This window comes from Artemia sp. Qi Xiang Cuo, chromosome 1, assembly GCF_049724085.1.
Source record: "Artemia sp. Qi Xiang Cuo chromosome 1, ASM4972408v1, whole genome shotgun sequence".
In the NCBI taxonomy this organism is placed as follows: Eukaryota; Metazoa; Arthropoda; class Branchiopoda; order Anostraca; family Artemiidae; genus Artemia; species Artemia sp. Qi Xiang Cuo.
The window spans coordinates 55,510,769-55,533,493 of NC_142794.1; the positions used below are offsets into that span (position 1 = coordinate 55,510,769).

At 36.3% G+C, this 22,725-nt stretch overlaps 1 protein-coding gene across 3 annotated transcripts in view; it reads left to right on the forward strand.

Annotated features, from left to right (window-relative positions):
- The window catches only part of muskelin (muskelin 1), a 190,692-nt gene that overhangs the window by 110,824 nt on the left and 57,143 nt on the right, over nt 1–22,725 (forward strand). For 2 of the 3 annotated variants that reach the window (XM_089095659.1, XM_089095674.1), the window contains exons 10-11: nt 13,228–13,310; nt 18,078–18,231. In XM_089095659.1, the coding sequence (XP_088951785.1) occupies nt 13,228–13,310; nt 18,078–18,231 (237 nt within the window). The remainder of the gene's footprint in view (nt 1–13,227; nt 13,311–18,077; nt 18,232–22,725) is intronic. The other variant, XM_089095670.1, reaches the window with a different exon arrangement.

A 22,725-nucleotide genomic window follows, 5' to 3' on the forward strand; every position in this document is an offset into this window, starting at 1 on the left:
GCCTAAAACTTTCAGGGACACTACTACTGCTACTATTACAACGACTGCAATTGTAACTATTTGTAACTACGACTGCAACTTCTTGTGGCTGTGTCTGTGATTGCTTCTGACCGCGGCTGCTATTGACCATGATTGCAAATACTTATGACTGTGACTATTTCTACATGCAACTACTTCCAGGAAATTTTGAGTGGAATATTGAATAACATCAAAACACACTATGTGCAAGCCAATTGTCAATAGGGTGCATCAGCAATATCTCAGGAATGGCCGAGGGTATTTTGAAGGGTATGTTGAACAACGATCGGAGGAAATCCACTCTTCAACCCTTTTACATGCCTTTTCCCCCTCCACTCTGATTCAAGTTTTGAAAAAAAAACCATTTTGTTCAAAATAGACCAAAGTTAAAAATTATGTTCTGGGGGAAGCCATACCCCCCAGATTCCTTTTGGCAAGGATTGTAAATTGTGCAATTTGCCCATTCTTTACATGCTGGATTTATCCTTTGGAAAAGGGAGAATGTTCTTCCCTCGGTGTGTCTGAAAAGGACAAGGGTATTAATGTGAAACTTCAGTGAATGCTGAGGGGTATGTTGAACAAAATCATACGACACTGTGTGCATCTAGGTTATCTGCAGTATCCTATGAACAGCCTAGTAGGGTGTTGACTTCAAATTGACAGGGCCACCGTGGGTTGCTACTACTACTACGACTGCAACTGGTTGCATTTGTGATTGAGACTACTCATGACTGTGACCACAACTACTTTTAACTGCGACTCAGTCTATTTGTAACTGTTTTCAGGAAATTGGAAGAGAATATTGAGTAACATCAAAACGTATTATGTACGTGGTGCTTGTCAAAAGGGTGTACCAACAATTTTTCCGGAACAGCTGTGGGCATCAAGTTGAAACTTTCAAGGCTTATTGAGGGGGATTTTGGAAAGTGACTGGAGGGCAACCAGCCCCCTTGTCCTTTTTAAATATCCCCTCTCATCGCTAATCGAATTTTTGAAAAAGCTATTTGGTTCAAAACCGTAGAACAAAAAAGAAAAATCTGATAACTAAGCCTTTTCGGATTCCATGCCCCCTACAACCCCAGTGGCAAGGATTAGAAATTATTCAATTAGTGGTAGTAGTATTAGTAGCAGCAAGCACATATAATATTTCGTCAATTGATATTCCACCTTTCAGCATTCTCTGAAAGTTCCAACTTAATACCCAAATCTATTCTTGAGATACGCCCTTGTGAAAATCTGCATGAGGTAGTGTGCTTTGATTTAGTTCTAATTTCCCTTCAATATTCTGTCAAATTTTCAACTTCGTATGCTTAGCCTTAATAGTACTAGTATCATAGCAGTAGTGGTAGTAGTAGGAGTAGTAGTGCCTGCAATATTGTTATATTAGAAGCGGTAGTAAAAGTAGTAGTAGCGGTATTAATAGCAGTAGTATTATGTACATGTTGCCTTTTGGTAAGTTAAATATCCCCCTCATGATGCCCTGGAAGTTTGATCTTGAAACGGTGAGCCGTTCCAAAAATACTGCTGGAATGGCTTTTTGACAATGTATATGCACATAGTATCTTTTGATTTAATTCAACTTTCTTCTCAACATTTCCTAAGATCTTCATTTCAATATTCTCAGCCTTTTTAATACTCGCTACGGAAGTAGTAGTTTAGTGGTAGTAGTGGTAGTAGTAGTAGTAGTAGTAATGTAGTTGCAGCAGTAGTAGTAGAGTGCAAATATTGCCTTTTAGTCAATTGATCATCTCCCTGATCATTTCCTGAAAGTTCCAAATTAATATGATAAATAATAAGATAAGATTTATTGCTGAAAAATGGCTATCACAAGCCCAAAAAGGCCGAATTCGCACTTTAGCGTCAAATACAGCGAAAAAAAACACAACAAAAACAAACAATCAAACAACAACAGCAAATTATAAAAGGGTCAGTGTCAATACGTAAAAACGTTAAAAACAAAAACAAAGTTCAAAGTAAACTCATAAAATTAGAAGGTCAATGTCAAGTCAGCAAAAATGCCCCCCCCCCCAAAAAAAAAAACTCATAAAATTAACAAGGGGATAAAATAAAATTAAAACAAGAACAAAAGATATTTGGTGACGAAAAAAAAAAAAACTAATACCTCCAAATTTTAATATGGTGCATTAAAATTAATAACTTGTTGTTAAAGAGGAAGGGAGGGGGGGGGGGAGGCAGCGGATATTAAGTGTTTTAAAATAACAGCTATGTAAGGAATAAAAGTGATTCTATATATTTCAGTGCAAACTCTCATTGGGGTGAGAAGGGGGATTTTAGTTGACACTGAACGCGGGAGGCGGGGTCGGAGGGGCGAATATTGACCGGGGAAAAGGGGAGTTGTTCGAGGGTTATGAAGGGCATTGTTAGCGAAACGCAAAGTAATTTTTGCTCTCCTTTCCTTAAGGTTGACAAGATTGGCTCTCCTAAGAAGGGAAATATAAGGTACTTTACCCTCATTGAAGATAATTTTTAGGCACCTTTTTTGGACGGTCTCTATTCTATTTGACAATTCAGTGGAAATGCCAGGATACCAAACAGGACAGGCTTACTCAAGGGTTGGGCGTACAAATGACAGGAAAATCCTCAAACAGTGCAATTTAGAACATTAAAAATTTTAGAGGAGTTTAAGGAGGGAAAATACAGCATTTGCATGTTGTAAGATGTCATTAATGTAACAATCCCATTTTAAGTTGCTTGAGTTGGTAACACCCAGTAATTTCATAGGGGTAACGGACATTTCAGGGGGGATTGGACAGGAGAAAGAAGGAAGAGTTTTAAGGAAATTAATTGTAAGAACAGTTGACTTTAAAGGGTTGATTTTCATATCATCAGTAAGATCTTCGGCAGATATCGATTCCAAGATGTACATTGGGTTGCTTTTAGAATTTTTGGAACATGTCTCTAAGACAGTTAGATCATCAACGAATTTCCATCTATCGGGGAAATAAACACCAAGGTTGTTTATCAGTGTAAGAAATAAAATTGGACCTAAGAGGGTTCCTTAGGGCACACCATTATAAATTGGGAGGGGATCAAAATATACATTCAGGTATTTCAAGACTTGAGTTCTGTTAGAGAGGAAAGACGCAATTATTCTTATTAAATAAGGGTCAACTTGAATGTAATTAGATATCTTTTCTAATAGTATATTGTGGTTGATTAAATCAAAAGCTATTTGCAAGTCAACAGCGATAACATTGAGCCAGGTATTGGGTTTTTCGAGTGTGTTGCACATTGTGTCCATAAGGTGAATAAGATAGTGGGTAGTAGATGTAGAGCGTAAGTTTCCGAATTGTCTTTGGTCAACATTTGGGATTATTTTTACTTTCAACCACTCAGCTAAAAAGCTTTCATATAACTTCGAAAAAACTGGAGTAAGAGTAATGGGACGGATACCATCAAAATCTTGATTATTACCTTTCTTTTTTACGGGAGTAATAAAACCTAATTTCCAACAATTTGGGAATTTACCAGTAGAGGTAATTTCATTAAAAAGTAAGGGAAAAGGCTCTGAGAGGTTGTCGGCAAAGGCTTTAATTAGTACAATCGGAATGTCTAATGGACATGTACTACACTTTTTAATGTTCTTAATTTTTGCCTCCACATCTGAGGGCGAAATAACGGGAAAATTGAGAGAACACAAATCATGAGGAGTGTCAAAAGAAAGGGAAGGGGGATTTTGAGCTATCGAAGAAAGAAACCTGTTCAGATCATTGGTTGTAACTGAACTGTCTTGTTGGAAATAAATATATATTTTATTATGTGTTTTCTCACTAATTTTCTCTATTCTATTGTACGATTGTTTTGGCTCTGCATAAAATTAATCCTTGAAGTTGCATATATAATATGAAGGCGCAGATTTACGTATTTCTTTTTTTATATACTTACGCAGTGAGCTCGCTTTTGATGGTTTACAAATCTTTAGTGGATTCAATTTGGTTCTAATTAGTTTTTTCAATTTGCTAGTAATGTATGGTTTGTCATTAGAACATGTTTTTACTTTTTTCACAGGGAAGGAATTTATTTATTTTGTTTTAATCAGATTTTGGAATTCGGAGACTTTAAAATTAATGTCATTTTTTCCTTTGAGGGCCAGCCAGTTTTCATTGGTAATCCAAAATCCAAATGTGTAAAGGCCATCATTGAAAATTGGGCGATAAGAGGAATCAGTAACAGCAAAAGCATGATTAAAGCTACTGAGAGACTTCGTTAATAAACAAAAATGAGAACGTTCTCCTAACGGGGGCAAGGGGACAGGAGGGACAAAGAAAGCCTGCATATCGGTGCAAATCAACTCAAGGGTTGAATTTCCTTTTGTTGTTGGTATTTTTACTATTTGTTTTAATGTTAGGGAACTACAAAGGGGATTTAACTTCAGACTTATTAGCATCACCTACTAAGAAAATACCGGCGTTCGGGAATTTGCATAGGACAAAGTCGGCACCACTATGCAGTTGTTGGTAGAATCGCTGTCTTTGTGCAGTGTTTTGATTTGGGGAATAATAGAAGCAGCAAAACACAATCAAATTTATGAGGCGTGGCAAAACTTTAGATATTACGCTTAATAAAATGATTTCATTATAATCTGAAAGGTTGGGAGCACACATCAATTTAGGAAAAAGATAATGATCTACGTATGATAGTATTTCATCTCCCTTTGTGTCTCAGGAGCGATCATGAGGATGAAGTTTTATGAATTGGCAGTAGTTATTAATTTTCAATAAATCTGGGTTATGTGCTTGGATCTCAGTTACAGCCATTACATCACTTTTGTGTACTTCACATAGGGCCTCTAGCTCAATAAATTTGTTGAAATTTAGGCTTTTGGCGTTTGTAACAAACAATTTCGGGGAAGTAAAATGGTTACTAAACATGGCAATTTTTTGTTTGTTAAGTATGGGATACTGTGGGGGGTGAGAGAAACGTGGATCTGGGAGAAGAGAGGCATCTTTTTCAGGGCGAAGGCTGGGATTTTTTTGAGAAGGAGGATTAACAGGCGGGGTTGGGCTGGGATTGAGAAAAAGGGAGAACAGTGGACAAATTATGAGTATATTTTTAAATTCGGATTTGGGGGGACAAAAGCTAGATATAAAACACAGGTTTACACTAGAGTCACGTAATTCGATGCTTCCATAACCCGAATGGATGGAAGTAGGATCTTCTTTGTGGTGAAAGAACACGGTGGGGGTCTTAAATTCCCCGGAATGAGCTGGTGGTGGTGCTTCAATGGACACTGGTGTGTTACATGACAGGCTCGGTGACTCTCGTTTTTTGGCAGAGTTTTCTTGGCACTGTTGGAGGGGGGAGAATTTGTTTTCGTTGAGCTGAACTGCTTGTACTTTTACTCTTTACTTAGGCAGCGCTATTGCGCTGCCTATTAATGACTGCAAGAAGTAAGTAAAACGCCTCTAATTGAAGAGTAAAATTTATCAAAACTGAGTTTCAAAAAAAAAATTGAGTGACACTAAAAAAAATACTAACATCCTTTCCTCCACTCTTTGTGACGACATTTACTTTTTATTTACCATATTTAGTACCTATACCAAATTTCTCCGACCACGCTGCCTTTCCATTTACAATTGAAACAAAATGAAAGTTATACCTATTTTACTATTATTTCATTTTGTTTCTTTTGTTATAAAGCACACATTTCCATTTTTTGGTTTTTTTTTTTGTTAAAGGGATAAAGATCAAAGGATCTGAAGTCGCACCCCTCGCCGTGTCTGCTCTTATTCCTGCTCCTTTTCAAACTATCTGTTGAGTTTTACGATAGTCAATAGCCCTTTTTTATCATTAAATTAAAAAATGAGTTTTTTTCAACTAAATGTAAAGAACAACATTAAAACTTAAAACTAACGGAAATTATTCCTTATATGAGGGTGTTGTCCCCTCCTCAACTCTTTCTCTTTACGCTATAGCCTTAAAGCTCTTTAAAACTCCTTCTCATTCAAATTCAACGACCTTTGTGTTTGAGCAGTCTTTCTCAAAGGATTGTGACAAAAATTCAAACGTTTTCGTAAAGAGCTACAGGGGGGGGCATCCCTACTCATATTAAGTCTTAATTTCTATCCTTACTTTGAGTTGAAAAAAAACTGTTTTTTTATATTTTTGGACGTTTTTCAAATCATGCCAGGAAATCTCCGTGCGCCCGTCTCCCGTGACCCCCCCCCCCCTGAAAACTTACCATATCCTACCAAAATGTTTCAGTATATTTTCTGATAACAAATACCATATGTATTTAAGCAATGGACAATTTGCATAACTTATGACCCTTTCCCCAGGGGCTGTGGCGGGACATGTCACCCCCAGGGGCATAGTTATTGAATCTTTTAACTATGCTGAATGAAATGTTTTTTGTTATTAGATGTCTTTACGAAAACAAAGGGGGTGGGAGGGGTTAGTTGCTCTCCAATGTTTTGGTAGCTTAAAAAGGGTATTAGAACTTTAGATTTCCATCCGAATGAGTCCTCTCCCGATTTTCTTGGGCCATTGGTTCTATACGATTACCCCTGGGAGAAAAAAAAACGGAAAAAAAACAATAATAATAATAATAAATACGCACCTGGTTCTTCCTTCCGGCGAAAAATACATAAATCCACATTTTGTATATAGAAGTTTGAAACCTCTGAATTTGATGGTGGGATTTTAGTTAAGATCGCTTGACTTTACGATTATTTTCCCCCTCTTTCCAAAATCAAGCAAATTTTCTCTGGCTCGTAGCTTTTGATTGGTAATATTAAATTTAATGAATGTTGTATATTTGGAATCAGTATAAAAATCAAATTCTTTTCACATTGTTATCACAATTCCATTTTTTAGAGTTATTGGGTCGAGTTTATCCTTACTTAAAGTTCGTCACCACGAACTGTTTGATTACCCGGCTCAGTTTTGAGTCATGTTTTTACAAAAGGCCAATATGCGAATCTAAGGAAAGGATAAAAAATGTAGGTGGGGGGTGATTTGGGTTTTGAACAGGAATTTTGGTTGTGTACCATTTTGATTTGCCTGTGATCATATTAATCTGAAGTAGCTCTCAAGGAAAGTATCAAAATTAGATACTAGAACCCTAGTTTTTGATACTTCAAACATAATTTGAAGCTTTATAAGTCCAAAATATAATTTGCACTTTGCTGAAAACAAAATATATTTAAATGTTTTCACTGATTTTTAAATGATGTTTGGACTTTTTTTTAACAAAATGGCTATCTCAAAATTTTATCGGATGGGTTTGGGGAAAAAAGGCGTGGGGGGGGGGCTAATTGCCTGTTGGTCTCTTTTGACTCTTTAAAAGTGAACTAGAACTCTCTATTTTCAATCAAATGAGCCCTCTCTGGTGTTTATACGACCATCTCTTTCATAAGAACCATATACGGCCCCAGGACATAGCTTACAATGACTGCACCCCGGGCCCTATGGAGTTGTTTCGACAACGGAGTTTTTGTTATCTGACCTTTGAACTATTTTAAAAAAATGGCTATCTCAAAATTTGTATTGGATGGGTTAGGGAAAAGGAGCGTGAGGGGGAGGGGACTAATTGCCCTTCGGTCTCTTTTGACTCATTAAAAGTGAACTAGGACTTTCATTTTCCAATCAAATGAGCCCTATCTGAGGTTTATACGAGCATCCCTTCCACAACAGCTGTATATGCTCCCCAGGTGTAACTTACAACGCGTACCCCGGGCCCTGAAGGATTGTGTCGACCCCCTTAGTTTTCGTTTTATGATCTTTGAACTATTTTGAAAAAATGGGTCTCTCAAAATTCTTAATGGATGGGCTTGAGGAATATAGGGCTTGAAGAGGGGGGGGGCTAGTTGTCCTCCAATCCCTTTTGAATCTTAAAAAGTTAACGAAACCTGTATACTTCCAAGCAAATGACTTCTCTCCGAAGTTAATGCAACAATATTTTCTATAAAAACTAGAAGTGTACTTGCCCCCAGTGAAATGCTTACAGCGCCTGGCTCTAGGCCCGGGGGGGGGGGGTGTCAACCCCGGAGTTTTCATTATATGATCTTTGAACTATTTTTAAAAAAGGGGCACGGGCCCTGGGGGGTTGTGTCGACATCTGAGTTTTGTTATCTGACTTTTGAACAATTTTTTAATTAATCTGTCTATCTCAAAATTTTTATCGGATGCATTTGGGGAAAAAGGGAGAGGGGGGGGGGGCTAATTGCCCTCCAATCCCTTTTGACTCTCAAAAACTGAACTAGAGCTTTCAGTTTCCAATCAAATGAGCCCTCTGAAGTTTTTACGAGCATCCCTTCCAGAAAAACCATATATTCCCCCAGGGCATAACTTACAACGCCTACATTCGGGCCCTTGGGGGGGGGGCTGTGTCGACCCCGGAGTTTTCGTTATATGGTCTTTGAACTATTTAAAAAAATTGCTATCTCAAAGTTCTTATCGAATGGGTTTAAGAAAAAAGGGCATGGAGGGGGGGGGGTGCTAGGTGCCCTCCAATTTCATTTGACTCTTAAAAAGTGAGCCAGAACTTTCATTTTCCAATCAAATGAGCCCACTTTGAAGTTTCTACGAGCATCCCTTCCATAAGAATCATATATGCTCCCAGGGCATAATTTACAACGCCTGCACCCGGGCCCTGGGGCATTGTGTCAACACCGGAGTTTTTGTTATATGATCTTTGCACTATTTTTAACAAAATTGATATCTCAAAATTTTTATCGGATGCATTTGGGAAAAGAGGATTTGGGGGGGGGGGGCTGGTTACCCTGCGATATCTTTTGACGCTTAAAGATGAACTAGAACTTTCAATTTCCAATTAAATGAGCCCTCTCTGAAGTTTTTACGAGCATTCCTTCCATAAGAACCATATATGCTCCTAGGGCATAACTTATAACCCTTGCCCTGAAGACTATGGGGGAGTTTCCTGCTCAAAGATATAATTTCCAGACCTTTCAAATACGTTGAACAAAATGCCTATCTCAAAATTTTGATTGGATGTGTTTAGGGAAATGGTGGGCGTGGATGGGGTGTTAGTTGCCTTCCAATAACTTTTGACTATTTAAAAGGGCACTAGCCATTTCAATTTCCAATCGAATGAGCCCTTTTTGAAGTTTTTACGACAACGCTTTCTATATAAAAAACTTATATGCACCCAGGCCATTACTTATAACCCTGGCCCTGAGGGCTATGGAGGGTTGTCAACCTCAAAGACCTAATTTCCAGAACTTTAAACTAAGTTTAACAAAATGGATCTCAAAAAACTTGGATGGGCTGTTTTGGGAAAAAGGTGGGCGTGATAAGGGGGTAACTTGCCCTCCAATCACAACCTATTATTGAAAAAGGCAATAGCCCTTTGTTTCCAGTCGAATGAGTCCTTTTTGAAGTCTCTATGACAAAGCTTTCTATAAAAAACCTTTTATGCCCCCAGGGCATAACTTACAACCCGTGATCTGAGGGCTGTGGCGGCGTGTCCTCCTAAAAAACATAATTTATATCTGGAAATCAACTACGTAGAACAAAATGGCTATCTCAGAATTTTTATTGGATGTGTTTTGGGAAATGGTGGGCGTGGAAGGGGTGTTAGTTGTCTTTCAATCACTTGTGACCCTTAGAAAGGGCACTAGAACTCTCGATTTTCAATCGAATGAGCCCCCTTTGAAGTTTATACGACGACCCTTTCCATATGAAATGCTTCTGGGAAGAAAAATAATAAAACAGTGGAGCCCTATGGCCGTTACTATAGGCACCGCTATAGCGTTGCTTCTGATTTAAAGTTGAAGAGCAGCAGTAATAATAGTAATAGTAGGCTATTTACAAAAGATTACAAATACCGTAATAAGATATACTATCGTAAAAAAAAAACATTGGGTATAAATATCTGTAGAGGTTACCAAGACAACAGATGGGGTTTAATTATTTACTTAGACAGTAAAGAAAATACTGACCCAAAGCTCTATATTGACGATTTTCAACATTAAATTCAATGTAGACGAACGGTCTGTTATTTTATTAATTTAAAAAAATTCCAAAAAATAAGTTTTTCAAAGAAAATTAAAGAGCTTTTGTAAACCAAAAATGAGCAAAATGTAAAGACAAACAATCTTCCAAGCGTAAAACGATCACAAATCCCCGTCAATAAATAAATGAACCCAAAACGAACAGAGATAACAATACATAGCCGAGTAAAACTCAAAACGAGTAGAATTTAACTTGAGTAGAGTGAAAATCCCCATGCCTTCCAAAGACCAGAACATAATTTGCGCTTTACTAAAAAACAAAAAACAAATGAATTTGTATTGAAAATTTAATTTACATATACTGGTATTTATTCCTTAAAGTTTTAATGGTTGTTTCTATTTATTTAAGTTAAAAAGTTAAATCATTTCAAATGTATTTTGTTTTAAGTAAAGTTGTTATAATAGTAACAACAGTATTAATAGCTGTAGTAACATGTATATGTTGCCTTTTGGTCACTAATCACCCCCCCCCCCCCTCATTATACCTTGGTGTTTCATCTTAATACGGTAAGTCATTCCAAAATATTACGTTCAAAATATTACTGATGCGCCCCTTTGACGCCCCTTTCATCTTGATACTCTTAGCCTTAGAAGTAGCTGCAATTAAAGTTATAGTTGGAGTAGTTTAGTAGCAGTAGTATTAATAGTAGCAGTGTTAGTAGTATTAGTAGTAACATGCACATTTTACCTTTTACCTCTTGGTCAATTGACCCTTTAAGCACTCTCTGAAAGATCCAATTTAATAACCAAATCCATTCTTGAGATATGCCCTTTTGACAATCTGCATGCACATAGTGTGCTTTAATTTAGGTCAAATTTTCCCTAAATATTCTGTCAAATTTTCACCTTCATACCCTTAGATTTAATAACACTAGTGTCATAGTAGTAGTGGTGGCAGTAGTAGCAGTAACAGTGTTGTATTAGAAGTAGTAGTAGAAACATTAGCAGCAGTATTGATAACAGTAGTAGCATGTACATGTTGCCTTTGGGTAAATTGAACATCCTGCTCATGATGCCCCGGAAGTTTGATCTTGATACAAGAAGGCGTTCCAAAAATATTGCTTATACGCCCTATTGATAATATGCATGCACATAGTGTGCTTTGATTTGGTCAAAATTTCCCCTCAATATTCTTTCGAATTTTCATCTTCATACGCTTAGCCTTAACAGTGCTAGTGTCATAGTATTAGTGGTGGTAGTAGAAGTAGTAGCAGTAGTAGTAGTAACAGTAGTAGCAGCAGTATCAATAACAGCAGTAGTATGTACATGTTGCCCGCAATGTGGTCAGTTGAACATCCTCCTCAGGATACCCCGGAATTTTCACCTTGATACGGTTATCCCTTCCAAAAATATGGCTGATGTGCCTTTTTGATCCCCTTTTGACGTCCTTTTTATCTTAATACTCTTAGCCTTACATGTCGTTGCAATCGAAGTAGTAGTTGGAGTACTTTAACAGCAGTAGTAGTTGTAGTAGTAGTATTAGCAGTAAAAGCAGCAGTGATAGTAGTGTTAGCAGTAGCTTGCACGAACTATCTTTTGGTCAATTGATTTTCACCTTTAACCTTTCTCTGAAAGTTCTTACATAATACCCAAATCCATTCTTGAAATACGCTCTTTTGACAATCTGCATGCACATAGGGTGGTTAGATTTAGTTCAAATTCCCCGTCAAAATTCTGTCAATTTTTCTTTCCCCTTTCTGCGCGTAGCCTTCATAATACTAGTATCATAGTAGTAGTGGTAGTAGTGAGAGCAGTAGTAGCACTGATAGTGTAGTATTAGTAGTAGTAGTAAAAGTGGTAGCAGCAGTATTAATACTTAATATTAGTCGTAGCAGGTACATGCTGCCTTTTGGTCAGTTGAACATCCCCCTCATGGATGCCCTAGAAGTTTCAACTCGATACGGTAAGCCGTTCCAAAAAAAAACTTTTGATTTCCAATCAAATAAGCCCCATTCGAAGTTTATACGACCACTAATTCCATGAAAACCTTATATGCCCTTGGGGCATAACTTACAACCCTTATCCCTGGGCTCTAGTGGGTTGAGTCAACCCTGGATGTATTGTTAAGTGTTCCTTAGACTATATTGAATGAAATAGCTATCTGACAATTTCGATAAGATGTCTTTGGGGAAAAAAGAGTGTCGAGGGGGGTGGGGGCTAGTTCCCTCCCATCACTTGCTACTTTTAAAAGGGACTAGTAGAACTTTCAATTTCTAATCAATTGACCTTTATCTAAAGCTTTTACGACCACCCTTTCAATAAAAATCTTATATGACCTCGGAGCATAACTTACAACCCGTGCCCTCAGGCCTTGGGGGGGGGGGATGTCAAGCCTGAAGGGCTTGTTTTATGATCTTCGGACTATTTTGAATAAAATTGCTATCTTAAAGTTTCTACCGGATGCATTTGGGAGAAAAGGGCGTGGGGGAGGGGCTAGTTGCCTTTCGATACTTTTGACTCTTAAAAAGGCACTAAAGCTTCGACTTTCCAATCGAATTAGCCCCCTCCAAAGTTTATATGACCACCCCTTCCATAAAAAATTAATATGTTAATAGTGGGCAGTCTAACTAATAGCCCTTTCCCCGGGGGCTGTGGGGGTTGACATCCCCAAAGACATAATTACTGGACCTGTCAACTGTACTGAACAAAATCGCTATCTCAAAGTTTTGATTTGATGTGTTTGGGGAAATGATGGGCATGGGGGGGGGCTGGTTGTCCTCCAATCACTTTTGACTCTTCAAAAGGGCACTAGAAGTTTCAATTTTACAATCGAATTAGCTTCTTTTGAAGTTTCTACGGCAACTCCTTCTATACGAAGTGTCTTTGTCAGAAAAAAAAATAATATATTGTGCTCATATCGCTCTTTAGTTAGGCAGTGCTATTGCGCCACCTATGATTTGTTCATGGCGTCAGATAGTTGTGCTTTTTTCCTATCTATGTTTCTAGATTTTTCCTATCATTGAATTGAGCTTGACTTCTTAATTGACTAAAACATTAATGGAACTGTAATAAGGGAGAAAAATGACCACGTGCTTCATATATTTGTCCCTTCCGTAATATATCTATAATTCTCAGAAGTGGCTTTTTGAAGGAAAATTCTAAATTCGAGCAATCCGTAAGGTAAAGGGATATCGGCTGTATCCAACAGCATATGTAATTAGTATTTACTATACCAACGTCGCTCTGTTGTTGTATTCATTGCATTATTTTACAGGGTTTAAGTAAAGAAAAGGAGAAACGCGATGGTGACGGCGTCAAGAACTCTTTCTGGGTATACGACATAAAGCACAATCGATGGTAAGCAATAGTAGTATCTTAGCTGTATTTACTAAGTTTTATCCTCAAAATTATTCCCAACCGAAATGGTCCTGATGCTTTTGTACTAAAATGTCTGAAGTCAAGTCAAGCCGACTGGGTCCTAGAACGATTTACCCACTAGTCCAACTTAGTTAAAATTCTACTTTAGCTACCTTTGCCTATCTTGGAAAGGGGTTAGGTTAGGAAAATTTAACTTTCAGGGATGAGTCTACAGGCTAAAGTATGTCCCGTGAAGGTATTTTGAAGTACCTTCCTCCACTCCTCCCTCTAGAGGGTCTTGAAATTTGCCTACATGACAGGTCTATACCTATTGAAATTTTGACAAAACAACTTTTACCTTAATTTTCAGCTATCAGTTTCTTTTTCTCTGATTTTAGTTATGAAAATGCAATTCCTGTTATGTGGATAGAATTTTAAGCCATGTCAAAGTTTTTTTTTTCAAAAATTGGGAAATGTATTTGCATATCTTTAAAATGATATTTTTGGGATTAAGAAAAGTTGTGAAACTGAAAACAATTTTGTTGTACTTCATTTAAGCAGAAGATCTATTTTGCAAGGTTTACTTTTATACCACACAGATTTTTAAAGATCATCAAAGGTCAGGGCCCTCTAGAGGGAGAAGGAATGGAGATAGGTGCTTCAAATTCCCGGGACATACTTTAGCCTGTAGACCCATCCCTGAAAGTTTCATGTTCCTAACCTAACCCCTTTCCAAGATAGCTAAAGTAGAATTTTACCTCCATTTTATATTAGAATATGTCTTTTTAAGTGGGGGCTCCCCAACAAATTTTCTTATAAGTGGTGGTTAACTTTTTTGTTTAGTGGTAGTCTAAACTTAATAGAACGTATTAGATACGTTAAGTGTTGTAAAGAAAATCTCTTGCACTGTGTAAAAAAAAAAAAATGAATCGAAATGAGAAAAATCTTTTTTTTTTGTAATTAAATTTTTCAACTCCAAGCCCCTATGGTGTAGGATAGGTGGTCTAATCTCTCAAAAATTATAGGAGAATGACCTGTAATACTTAAAAAGGCCTTAACCTGTAGAAATGCTGCTAGTTAACATTTAACGCTAAACAAAAACAAACAAATAAAAAGATAGTCTACAGAACAGTGGCTGAAGTATACTTACAAATTTATCATAGCGAGGAATGAAACTGAAATATTTACTATTAATACTGTCTGATCTTGGAATAAAAATGCTTGCTAAGACCTTTAACGCAGTTTGGAATTCGGTAATTTTGGTGTCAAAAGACTATTAATTAATGATTTTTTGAACTGCCAGAAAAAGGGGGAATAACGTATTTCGAATGCACAAAAAAAATTTGAATTCTCAAGGAAGTGAATATGAAAGCTTCCCTTGGTTTAGTTGGGTTAGGGCGTTTGCGGAAGTGCTTAGGCGGGACGGGGTGGGGACAAAACATATGCAAAACGGGAGACATTTCTGGTAGTAAAATTAGAGTAAGGGGTACTTTTACTCTAATTTTACTACCCCCTCCCTGCAGAAACATTGTATGATCTCAATATCCATTAAATAGAAGTTGAAATGACGTCTCCTCTTCTTATCTACCTCTTTTTGACAGGTAATGCAGGAATCCGTCTTTTAAACTACCGCAGTCAAATGGCCTTCCTGAAACCTAGAATTAAGGCAAGGTGTAACTTATCGTCTCGTTTCTTCCATTGTAATTACAAACACCTTTCATAATCAGTTTTTTGAACTAGTTTTTTTTTCTCTTTTTTAAGGCATTCAAACATAGCGTAGGTGTCATGCTTATTTAAAAAAAAATTATTTAAGGTAAGTCGTAAGACTCAAAATTTATAACATGCATGTAGTGATTATGATGGATTTCAGTAACTAGTAATATTGGTTTGACCAGTTCTGATTTAAGGTAGAAATTAAATAAAAAAAAAACTAAGTTTTTCTAACTGAAAGTAAGGAGCAAAATTAAAACTTAAAACTAACAGAAATTATCCCGTATATGAAAGGGGCTGTCCCCTCCTCAACGCCTCGCTCTTTACTCTAAAGTTTTTATTGTTTTAAAAAATAGCATTGTGAGAAAGAGTCGAGCGTAAAGAGCGAGGCGTTGAGGAGGGGACAGCCCCTTTCATATATGGATTAATTTCTGTTCGTTTTAAGTTTTAATGTCGCTCCTTACTTTCAGTTAAAAAAACCTGTTTTTTTTAATTTTTGAACGTTTTTGAATTAATGCAAGTTTTAATTTTGGCTCACCGTACATGAATAACTAAAACTAAATTTGCATATTAATTTTAGCTTTATTTGGTTAAATGGCTTTCTCGAAAGTTGTTAAATTTTATTTACGAACGTTTTTATTAGTAATAAATATATGTAACTAACGAACTAACTTACGTAACGAACTTCTATATTCATATATTATTATTACGTATATCAGGGGGTTCGCCCCCTAGTCAATACCTAGCTCTTTGCGCTAAAGTTCGAATTGTGTTCTAATACTTTGAAAATGACCCCTTAATCACAAAGGCCGTTAATTAGAATCTAAAAAAATCTTTGGCTTAAAGAGCGAGGTATTGATTAGGGGGCGGACCCAACCATATACGTAATAATTTCTTTTCGCTTTACGTGTTGATGTTGCTCCTTACTTTCAGTTGAAAAACTTGTTTTCTTTTTTTAATTTAATTTCTGATCGTTTTTTAAATAATGCTTGGAAATCCGGCGCCCCCTTCATAGCAATGTCCCTTCCTCCATGGTAACTTCCTCCATGGAAAGATCCTCTTACATAACCCCCGACCCCCCCCCCCCCACTACCAGCAAAAATCCCCCCTGAAAACGTCTGTATACTTCCCATTAACCAATATTGTATGTAAAAATTGGGTAAAGTTCATAACTTTCAGCCCACCCCCCGGGGGCTTTAGGGGATTAAGTCATCCTAAAAGACATATTTATTATATTTTCGACCATGCTGAACAAAATGGATATCTCAAAATTTTGATCGGGGGACTTTGGAAAAAAAATGACCGTAGGAGGGGGTCTAGTTCCCCTCCATTTTTTCATCACTTAAAAAGGGCACTATAACCTTTAATTTCCGTTCGAATGAGCCCTCCCACGATATTCTAGGACCACTGGGTCGATACAATCACCCCTGGGAAAAAAAAAATAAACACGAATCTGCGAACTTTCATCTTGCAAAAATCCACAATTTTACAGGTAAGAGATTGGAACCTGTGGAATAGGGTTCCTTTATATATTGAGTTAAATAGTTTGATTTTCAATGAAATTCTATAGTTTTAGGGGGTGTTTCCCCCTTTTTTCCAAAATCAGGCAACTTTGCTAAGGCTCTCAATTTTTGATCGGTAAGACTAAACTTGATGAAACCTATATATTTGAAATCAGCATTAAAATCTAATTCTTTTGATGTATCTATTGGTATCAAAATTCCGTTTTTAGAGTTTCGGTTACAATTGAGCCGGGTCGCTCCTTACTTACAGTTCGTTACCACGAACTGTTTGATAATTCACTAAAGTTGTGTTCCGAGTCAGAAAACTACGTGTTGACAATACAGAATAATGAATAGTAACTCATCAAACTACCTACCAAGTAGGCGCTGAAAAGACTGAAAAAACACTAGGGTATAGCTGATTTAATAATCATTTATCAACACCTACACTTTGTAGAGATTTGAATTCATGTGGGTAGTTAAGATTTGTCTGTCATGTAGTATGATGTAAAATGTTTGAAAAGATTATAAAGTGATAGAATCAGGTAAGTAAATGTCACAAAATGTATGGGATAAGACATTTTGCATTCTGTCACGTCATCAGTTGTGATGGAAAAATACATGTTGAGGAAAAGGTATGATCAGTTTGGTTGGACTTCATCTTGTTAAATGAGGGACGCTCAACTTTATGTCAATTTAAAAATTCCCTCTGTGCTATAAAATGGCCGAAACGAGCACCTTTTTTTAAATCCTTTTAGCGTCTTTTTTACGGAAAAGAAAAAACATGAAATGCGGCAAAAGCCCTCTAGATGCTGTGCATAACTGCCTTTTTGCTTCCTGTGATTTTTGTTTTTCCTGCAAGCGACAGCACGGTGTCGACAAATATGACTCCTTTATTTCTAAATACTGTAATGATTTTTGGCAACGTGTCATCCTTATCTTTAAAACTTCATTTAACCCTCTTGATCTTTTTTCCATTTTCATACAGCTCGTGGTAACGAGCTGTAAGTAGCCTATAGAGTGACTTGTGCTAATAATAACCAAAACTCTAAAAGAAGGGAGGGGGATTTTAATAACAGTGAATGTATAAAAAAAAAAATGTTTTTCATGGTGATTTCAAATGTACAAAATTGATAAACTTTGAAGTCGCTCATCAAAAGCTGTTAGCGTGGGAAAATTTGCATGGTTTAGAAAAGGGTGCGGGGAGGGGGGGGGGGTCTTGTCTTGATGAAAAAAAACTATCGAATTCTGTATATCCGAGAAAAATATGCCGGAGGCTTCAAATTACCATATGTGGAAACACGAAACTTGGTATTATTTCCTGAAAAAGTCGGGCATAAATGGATGTATATTTGTTTGTTGTTGCCCAAGGTGACCGTAAAAAGAGATGTTGCCGTAGAAAAGTTAAGGGCTGATTTTTATGTGTGAGGCGGAATCCGGAAGTCTCAAATGTGCATTTTAGAGCCAAAGTTACTGGAAGACAGTGAAAGCCAACGACGTCATTTCTGGAGTTTTATTAGGTAAATATAATAATTAGGGTTTTCTTTCTTACCAGGACATGTATTTACAAAAATGACAGATCTGATAGAGATATTTTTGTTCAAAGCTTGCCAGCAACACCAGGAACAGCCAATCAACCTGGAAAAGGCTTCCAAGAGCAGCCATGCCCGAGATACGCTCATCAGTTAGTCTATGATACCACTCATAGGGTAAGTCACTATCTTCTCAACAATTGTCTCATAAAACTAAGCTGCGCCATCACAACTTAATTTTCTGTAATTGCCACACCCCGTATGTCCATAATTCCTTTTTCTCTACTTGGATTCAATTAGCTTTTCAACTCAGCTTTTTCAGTCTTGTGCAAGCTATGATGGTCAAAGTTAAAGTTAGGTTAGATTATGTTAGTTTAGGTTAGGTTAAATTTGGTTATAAATATTAGAAATAGGTTAAAAACCTAAGCTAACCCAACCTAACCTGTCATCATCAAACCCTGCATTAAATTGAAAAAGTTGACTGGCAACGCTGACTAAATCCAAGGAGAAAAAAAAATGTATTTCGGACATTCACAGTTGAAGGTCGGCATCGGGAATTTTGGGAATTTCTTTTTATCTTGAGAATTTCAAACTACAAAAAAATGTGCATTTCATTGAGGTCTTGTTAGGATGAATATTTATTGTCCGCTAGAAAAAGACAATCGTAATACATTAGGGGGGTTTAACCGTAATGCTAGGGTATTTGGGGTAACTCAGAATTTGCGAAACCCTCCCCCCTGCCTTCATAAGAAAGTTACCCTCTAAGCAGTCTTGACTTAATGCAAACTCTTTGAACAGTAGTCAATTCGCAATAATTTGATTTATTTTTAAAGACATGAACTTGAAAATTGGTACGTGTCATGGCCACCTGAATAATATGTTTGCGCTATCGTTTATTGCTATTATCATTTTTAATGTCTGAGTGATAGATGTCCGCTTCGGCACAAAGATGAACAAACAGATGAATCACCCAGAAATCTTCCCCAGCAAGTTACGAAATTGTTTTAAGCTAATCAAAAACTTTTGTTTCTATTTACATCCTTCCTTTCTTGTTTCTCTCCCTTGTTGATGGGTTTTCATTTACTCATCTTTTAGCTTTAGTTTAGCTATGTGGGCAATATCAGTTGCCGTGCTAACCAAATATCTTTATCGTGATCCCTAATAACCTAACCAAATGCCAAAGCAATGTCAATTAGTGTAATTTAGGTGGTAATTGAGTTTGGATTGGAATTTTGAATTGATTGTATTTTTTTATAGATATGGCCTTTGTAAAAGTTTTTCAATACAGATTATTGTTGTTATTATCCTTCGACACAAGAATGGATAAAGATAATAAACTTGTATATGTGTCAAAAGCGGTCACCCAATTGTGTCTTATATTTTGTTAATATTGTCACTATCTAATTGATTAAAATCCTGTTCGACACTAAGAATTTAAAACAAACGGATGAATCAACCTCTTCTCAATCTGCTATCTTTATCTCATTCTCGGAATAACTTCCACATTTTCGTTTCAAGACGTAAATAAATCGCATTGTATTCACTGGGAGCGGCTTTTTTGATTCTGGAATTGATGTATTTTGAGAGTTCGAAACGATATTTTTAACTGTTAATTGACCAATTATAAATCTGTTCTTTTGTTGGATTGCTTAGTCATCTATTATCTGTTAGGAATTCCATGCTAAATCAAGTCACATCGCGTGACTTGAATGTTTTAGATTACTTTCACTGCCAAATAATATCCATGTTAGTGATGATTGAAACTGGGAACACCCCTTTCTTGGCTGCTTCCCTTTTTTTCAACAAATGAAATTTTTACTTAGTTAAGATGGCTTCTAATTATGAAATAATGAAGTTTCTATGTCAGTGTCATAATGTATTTCACAAGTATTTAATTTATCGTCTATTTTCTTATGTTCTTTTTTTCTCAATATTTTTTCATAATATATTTCTTTTTTTCATAATATATTTCATAAGTCTTTAATTTATCGTCCATTTTTTTTCTGTTCTTTTGTTTCAATATTAGAAAGATTGTCATCTATAATCATAAATGATATAGGTCATTGTGAATCAAAACCGTTGCATAACGTTGTTCGTTGCATAACGTTGCTAAAGTGTTATAGTGCTTTATTGAAAGTGTTTATGAGTGCAACAAGTGTAGCTAATGAGTAATTGCATTTTTTTTAATTACTGATTGCTTTTATAAAGTCTAACTAAAATTGTAATTTATGATTGCACTCATAAGCTCTCCCGTTTTGAGGCATTATGGAAAATACTTCTTATGATATTCCAATTTTTCCTGTTTTTAAAGCATTCAGTCTTATATCATTGTTGGCAAAAAGTCAAGTTTTTCGTAAAGAGCGAGGAGTGTGAGGAGGAGAGCGGTGTTATACAGAATCATTTTTGTTTGTTCTAGTTTCTAATGTCGTCCTTTACTTTCATCTGCGAAAAAATCGGTTTTTGGTTTAATCTCGGTTCGTTTTTAGCACTTAGGGTTACCCTAAATATAAGGTTGGCCAACTCCCCCGTAAACCTCACTCTATATCAACGCTTAACTTTTGCAGAGTAATACTTCAAAAAATTGAGTGTATGGGAATCTTCAAAATAATTTTTTTTTTTTCAAAATAAGCTGTCTTCTCCGCAAAAAAGGGGAACTTTCGTACTCTCAGTACCAGTATTGTATTCTTCACCCTGTGTTCATCCATATATATATTATATATATATATATATATATATATATATATATATATATATATATATATGTATTTATATAAATATATATGTGGAAGCTTAACTTCCATATATATATATGGAAGCTTAACTTGGATAAAGTTTGTAAGTGTAAGCCTAAGAAACTTTTTGTTGGCCTGAAGTACCATTCTCCCCATAAAAGAACCCCTTGGGTAACACCCTAATACTACCGTCTTTTTTCATGAACTGCATGCATGTTTAAAAACGAATTGTGTGCCACACGTAACCTCAGACTGTGAGGCTATATAAATACCCCACCAATAGTTCTCAGAATTTATGTTTGGCAAATCTTTCTCCCTGTTCGGGCCAAAATTGCTGTTTTACGGGTCAAAATGCTAGAATTTGGATCTTTCCTGTACCGTAATCTCTTGTGTTTCTTAAAAAAGGGCAGTCGATCCTTATTGGGAAGTTTGAAGTGTCAGGGGGTTGGGCCCAAATTAGCCCCTGCATTCGACCATAATAAATCAAGGCCTATTTATCATAAAAAAATGATCCAATTTATTTGCCCTATACTAAATACTGTTTTAACAAAATTTGAACTCATTTACGCTGTGAAAATTTCTATCGATTGATTTCCAGAATAGCTTCTAGTTTAACCACCCCCCCCCCCCCCAGAATTTATGTAACTGTAATAAATTCATACAAATGTAGGGGGCTTACAATGTATTTTTCAATGTGTGGGGGGGGCAAATTTCTCGTTTTTTCAATTATTTTTAATGAAAATACGAAAAAGACTTTGTTACATGAAAAAAAACACAGAATAATAGCCATAATTATTGGATTAATTGGAATCCTATTTATTGGATGAACCCAAATTAGTCTATTTCTTTGCTTGCTTTTTAATCGAAGGTAAAAGAGCGTCAATGCAAGGTGTTCTCTATTCACGTTATACACAACACTATGAATGAAATAAACTCTTGTTGAACGGTTTCAGATCTTTTCATCGTATATCAGATCTATTATGATCGACTGATGTTACGGCGGTAGAATGTTTGAAGCCCAGTGTATACGCGCTAGAGTAGTAACGGCGAAAAACGCTCATTAAAAAAACGCTCGCTTATAAACGCCAAGTTTGGCTCGGACCATATTCATAGACATTCTCATTGGTCTACGTTAACCGTTTATTTTAAATGATTGTAACTTGTAGGCATCTTTAGGAACGAGCGCGCAACCGCGCAGCATTATAATTTCTGAAACTGGGAAGCTCAGAGTAGTTATCGATAATTCTAAATCGGTTGACTTTCTCAGAATTTTGACTCGATAGCACTTTGCCTCTTTGGACCAAAACTGTTGTGTTGAGCCACATAATGGTAGTAGATGCCCCTTTTCTGTGGTGCATTCCTTTTTACCACTTAAAACGGACCCTAGAATTTCTCAATTGCCGTTCAAATGATTTTCCCCCCCGATATTCTTGGTTCGATACGATCAACCCTGGAGTAAAAAAAAATTAAAAGAAAGGCGCAATCCTGACCATCCTTTTCGTAATTTGTAGATAGGGGGTTTGAATCATCTGCAGAAGGCTTCTTTTATATCCTCAAATTTATTGTGTAATTTTCATTAACATCACTCCCCTTCTTGAGTATATTTTCTATTTTCTTAAAAATATATAAATTTTCTCAGGCTCGTACGTTTTGGTGGCTAAATTAAATTTTAATGAATTTGAATTTTTACCTCACCGTAAAAAGTTGAAAATCAGGAGTTGTTCAGAACTTTTCAAATCAACTATATTTTCCCTTCCTTTATAGGTTGTATGCAATGGTTTACATCTTATTTTGTAAATATATTATTTTGTTGATGATTTAGCTATGTATTGTACTCTTTTTTTTTCTTTTTCTCCTCTTTCTTCGCTGATAAGGTTTCCAGACTGGACGTGAAGCCGAAATATTCGGTTAGTTTATCGTACTTTATTCGCTGTCATGA